Source organism: Pundamilia nyererei, unplaced genomic scaffold (genome assembly GCF_000239375.1).
Source record: "Pundamilia nyererei isolate P.nyererei 1_Seehausen unplaced genomic scaffold, PunNye1.0 scaffold00008, whole genome shotgun sequence".
In the NCBI taxonomy this organism is placed as follows: domain Eukaryota; kingdom Metazoa; phylum Chordata; class Actinopteri; order Cichliformes; family Cichlidae; genus Pundamilia; species Pundamilia nyererei.
Genome location: NW_005187409.1, coordinates 2400679 through 2406181, shown reverse-complemented (window position 1 = coordinate 2406181; position 5503 = coordinate 2400679). Strand labels below are relative to the sequence as shown.

Genomic DNA, 5503 nt, shown 5'->3' with positions numbered 1-5503 from the left:
TTTCTTGACACTAGGTGCACTTGTCAGAGTTGGGAAGATTTAATTTGCTACGATGGAACAGAATTTAAATTTGTTTTTACTCTTGCAGTTAACAGCCATCACAGGGTACGCCATACTGCAAGACAGAACCAACATGACGAGATGATTTTGGGCTGATAGGAATTAAACTGCTTTCCAGGAAGAAAGCTCTGGGAAAACCCTGTTTGTTTTAGAGTGACGGACAAGAGAGCCCCGGGGTGACACTGAAGAAAGTGTATTAGTCGTATTTCCCAAAGGCTCCTGAATCATAGCTTAGGAATGCACTAATATCATTGCCCTAATTTTATGTTGGCCAATACTGCTGACAGTAGCGTTTATGTCTGAGGCTGGTATTTGGTTCAAGTCATCAATTTTGCACAGGCAAGAGAGGCAAAATGTATTCAAGTGTAAAAACAACCAGTGCATCTCCAGCATTACGTGAAGTGAAAATGAACTGTACAGCCACATTTCTTTCCTCGTTGGGCCCCTTGTACTACACAGAGCCCAGCCCTGTTCCCTAAGGCATGATTTGAGCTTATACAGGCAACTTCAAACTTCCAGAGTTTTCTGTGTTATGTCACCATGGTAACTTGTGCTGTAGAGCAGGTTAAGTCTGTAGCAAATTCTCTGGAAAGTCATCACCATTCCTGGAAGACAGCTTAGACCTGTGATAAGAATCTGCATTTGTCACAGGTTCTTAGGATTAAAATTTATTCCTCAGTTACCGGTTTCCCTTTGGCCAATAAAAACTATTTCATTGTTCTATAAACAGCGATCTAAGAAAAGGACACCTAATTTTAATCTAATTCACTTCTTACTTCCATTCATCTTTTCAGACTGTTCAACACCAGAGCTGCCACAGAGACTAAAAAGCCATCTCGTGCACATCTAAACATTAATTTAATTAAAAAAAACAAACAAACAGTTGCAGTCTGTTAAATTCTGCTATGCCTTAAAGACAGCTGTGATACGGTTTGTCTTAACTGGCATTTATTATTCTCACCTTTCCTTCCTGGCTGTAATAAAGCAGTCATTTCAGTCTTGTCCGATTTAGACTACTGCAGGAAATCCACATTGTTACTTATGATTTGACCACAAACCCCTTTTAAGCCATTTACATCATAGCCTTTTACGTAACCTGATGTACACCTCCCGAGAAATGCAACTACACCTCAGGCTGACCTAACCTGCAATGACCAAATTATGTTGGAGGCTACGGTGTATGGTTGAAAGGCGTTTCCGGTTATGTCGCAAGTTATGACAGATTTCCTGCAGTAGACCAAATCCGGGATTACTGACCAGAAGTGCTTAACACATTCAGGGTTTAATGCGCTATTGTGCCATGCTTCTCTCACACCTGTATTGTGCGCTTAATCTCCCCCCCACTTCAGTTTTATCTTTCCCTGCAAAATCAGTTGCTCTGCAGCCAGCAGACTTATCTAAAATAAATAAAGGAAGCTAGGAGAATGACTCATTTAGGTGAACTAAACCTTACAAAGCTGCTTTGTTAGAGTGCAGCAATGTTCTGATTTTTTAAAATCACCATAAACTTGAGTTCCCATAGTAATGCATGTTTATTATTAACCACTGCAGTGGTTCTTTGAATCAAACCAGGTGCTTGAAATAGGGTTCTTTGCCCCTGACCAAAAGTTGATACCTGAATGTTTCAAAGTCACAGCTGGTGGGTTTGGGAGTGGTGCCAGCTCTTCAAAGTCATCCTCACACATATCAGGTACTTGTGAGAAACAGGCGAGTCCAGGTAAAGCAAGTTTACTTAGAGGAATCAAGTCTTCAGGTACGTCATACCTCAAGTACTCTGGAAATGCAAATCGAAAACAAGGAAAGGCTGTTGAGGAGATCCATGGAATTGAAAATTGTTACCTTTTGTTAAGGTTACAAGCTAATACTTATATCACAAAATGGGACAAGTGGTTTCCAAATAAAGAACTTTGTGTTGACAAGATTGATTGTTTGATTTGTAAATTATTAACTAACAATCAATCTTGTCAACACAAAGTTCTTTATTTGGAACAGTTCTACAAGAAAGACAAGTTACTGAGAAAGTGGTTGTGCTTAAAGTGCTGCACTGAGCTGAAATTTAAAACGTCAAGATATTTTAAATAAAATGAAATTTTACATTAAGTGCCTCAAAGGCTTCAAACTGAACAGCTTGATATATTATGGACTATCTTCCATTGCAGTCACATGCCCCTCAGATGGTCAACTCCAAATGCAGTATTGCCAGCCATGGTCTTTCCACACTCACGACAGTAAATGCACTGGATCATGTTGCCAGCTTTGAAATGTATACACTTTCCCCATTTTACTATCAGCGGGCTCTGGCTCAGTTGATCGTATGTGTCTAATTATCTGATGCCATCTCTGGACTAGTGTTAGACAGGAAAGTTATCAATCGTTCTTTTCATTTTTTCCTCATTGCCCACAGCTACATCCACTTCTACTGGGCCTAAGCTACTCAACTTTTTTTTTCTTTTTTTTTAAAAAGTTGGACCATTGAGAAATTAGGACGCATGTGCGACCAAATTGGTTGCACTCTAGAGCCTTGTATATGTCTCACCCACATTTGTAGACATGTGGTCAATTCATGAATACAATGCTGTGTTTTCACTACTAGAATTGCCTCAGTCGACTGCTTCCTTCTTTGGTCTTGAAAAAAAGAAAAAAAAAAAAAGTGTAAAACCTTCATTAAAAATAATTTTAAAAAACATTTTAAAAGCCACATCATGGCCTTATTCAAGTACACCCGAATCATATTTTGATTTCACAAGTTTGAGGCAAACCTTCCGATTACTTGACCAAATCAAATTAGCTTCAAATGAAAGCATAAACTTGTGCTACAGTGCAGCAGCATTTTAAAATTGACGGGTCAAATATGCAACAACTTTCCAAATTCTGCCTTACTGTTTTTGCTCTTTTAAAATAACCACCAAGCAGAACTTGACAATTACAACTTATAGCATCAGTTACCTAGTGGGTCATAAGAGAACAACTTCTCAGTTTCTGGATACTCCACATTGGCTTGAGGTGCATTTTTGGCTTTTGTTTCCTCAAGGCAAACTGGTGGCTGTGGCAGAGAAAAATCAAATAAGTCAGAATACAGCCAAGCATTTAGTGTATACTTGAATAATTATATAGTCCAACCTGTTTTAGGAGTTTCTTCTCTTGTTTGCTGATGGCAGGGGTCGAGACTTTTACGTTAAGGCAGCCAAAAGCCTTACGTCCAGATGGCAAGGGGGTGCTGAATGGTTTTGTAGGAGATTTGACTAGTTTCTCTGAATGCAGGGACAAAAAAGTTAATGTGGCACCTATGCAAACGTTATCAGCGTTTCAAGAGTAGAAAAAAAAAGAAAGTCAACCAAAGACATAATTTTCATACCTGGAGCAGACTGAAGCCGCTGCCTCATTTTCTGTGTAGGTGCATGGAGACCTGCATTTTCCCGCTCTGCAAAGATTATATTGGCCATCTGAAAACAAGAAGACACTGGCTACTGCAGCTTTATGTAGGGAGAATTTCTATAGCAGTGTTTAATACATTACAGCAAAGAGTGCCTCTTAACAGGCTAGCCCTTTTCTTGCTTTTGTCATGTACTACTAAACTGAATACAATCAGCATTTGTATGTGTGTGAATGAGACTTTCCCCAAGTAAAGAGTTGGGTGAGCATCAACTCCTAATAGCCAACTGCTTTAAGTTCAGTACCCTTTTATGAATACAGTGCTGGAACTAATGGCAAGTTTGGCAGCATTACAGGCTACAGCATTGTTGCAGCAAACATAATATGCTTCTACTCATCATACCTTAAAGACCTCTTAGCACCATATTTCAACAATGCACTTCGCTCCCAGAGTGCAGGCTTAATTTCAGTTCCTAGAGTTTCCAGAAGTAGAATGGGAGGCAGTGCCTTCAGCATGCTCGTACTGAACCAGCTTCTACTTTGGGGTCCGGAAACTGACAACAGCTCTGTTAAAAGTTAGGTGTAAATCCTTTTTCTAAAGCTTCTAGTTAGAGTTGAGGTGACCCTGAGGTTCTGCAACATACATCAGATTCATTCATCTCCCTCTAAACTTCCAACAAGTTGCAGCAGATGGTTTCTAATGCAATTATAATTCAAACCAAAACAAATAAGAGTCTGCAAAATAGAATGAATTTGGAAAGTAAAGCACTGAAAGGAAAGACCAAAACAAATTGGTAAAACTAGTCAATTTATTTTAGCTCAGTGTAATGAAAACCGTGAGGCCTGCTGTGATGTACAGTTTGGAGATGTTAGCAAAGGAGGTGTCAGGGTTATTTTCCCCCCACTGGAAGTGATCTGGATGGACAGGACCAAATGAGTATATCAGAGGGACAGCTCAGATGGAACAATAGAGTCAAAGTTATAAGGCTGAGACGGTTTGGATACTTGCAGAGGGTTGGTTTGACAGGGGAGCATGACAGGGATACTGAGATTGTTGTGGTGGTCTTTAAAAGGGAGCAGCACAAAGAGAAAACACTTTGGGACAATTTGTTATTTACATTAAATTTCAAGTAACTGCACAGCTCGGGCGGACCCTTTTAACCATATGATTGAAAAACAAACTCAAATCATTTTTCCAATCAAAATAAAGAGTGCTGCCTCCTAGCGGCTTTTCTTTTTTAAAGGAAAAAAAGGAATTTGTTTGATAAAGTAGAAATAATATAGCATCGATTAACATTAGATGTAGTGTTCACGGGTAAACTCATTAAGGAAATGAGTGAATCCTTGTCTCCAGTTTATGTAAATACATACGAGTACAAACTGATGTTATTGGATGCCAAACAGCAACACGTAGTAGTAAGTTTAGTAAAGTTAAGCAAAACACTTCCACCATAACGAATAAAACTTCTGGTGAACAGAAAAGGTTGATTTTGAGGTGGTCTTAAAACAAAAGGGAGATACAGAATCAAAATGTTGCTTTAGTGAGCTAACTAGCTAGCACGCTAGCTCACGTCATTGACAAAGCGTCTTCGCCATTTAATAAACTTACCGTCGCTGCTAATGAAGTCAACATTTGCTTTAACAGACCGTTAACACCAACATTACCTCAGTCCTCTGTGATAGTCGCCGCTAGCTGCTCCCAGATCACAAACTTGTTTTGGTACGAAAACTTGTACAGCTGGTACCGCGAATCGTTTTTAAATTCACGGTCCACCTCCCATTGGTCGATGTAGCACACATGACTTGAAATGGGCGTTACGCTAAAAAAATAAATATCTGCCAACAGAAATGCTTTAATATTGCTATCATATTTATATCATGCACGGCACATATTTATAATCATGTATTAATTAATGGTAAAACAACAATAACCCTAAATCAATTACGTATTTAGGAAATACAGCCCTGATATTTATTTGGAATTCGTGTTAGTTCTCACGTAAAACCCATAAACATTACTTCCCGTGCTTACATACATCTCCTAAGCGTGTTTGAGACAGTGCTTAATTTT

At 39.0% G+C, this 5503-nt stretch overlaps 1 protein-coding gene across 2 annotated transcripts; it reads right to left on the bottom strand.

The window, feature by feature from the left end:
* Nucleotides 1-1576: 1576 nt before the first annotated feature.
* On the bottom strand, nucleotides 1577-5244 carry pttg1 (PTTG1 regulator of sister chromatid separation, securin). 2 transcript variants are annotated; one of them, XM_005722898.2, is made up of 5 exons: nucleotides 5098-5244; nucleotides 3416-3503; nucleotides 3181-3311; nucleotides 3007-3103; nucleotides 1577-1834 (listed from the first exon to the last, which is right to left on the bottom strand). In XM_005722898.2, the coding sequence occupies exons 2-5, from the start codon at nucleotides 3501-3503 to the stop codon at nucleotides 1599-1601; spliced, it is 552 nt and encodes a 183-aa protein (XP_005722955.1). In that variant the 5' UTR covers nucleotides 5098-5244; the 3' UTR covers nucleotides 1577-1598. The 2 variants fall into 2 exon arrangements, with proteins under 2 accessions (XP_005722955.1, XP_005722954.1); XM_005722897.1 differs by having other exon boundaries at nucleotides 5042-5105.
* Between the last annotated feature and the right edge of the window lie 259 nt (nucleotides 5245-5503).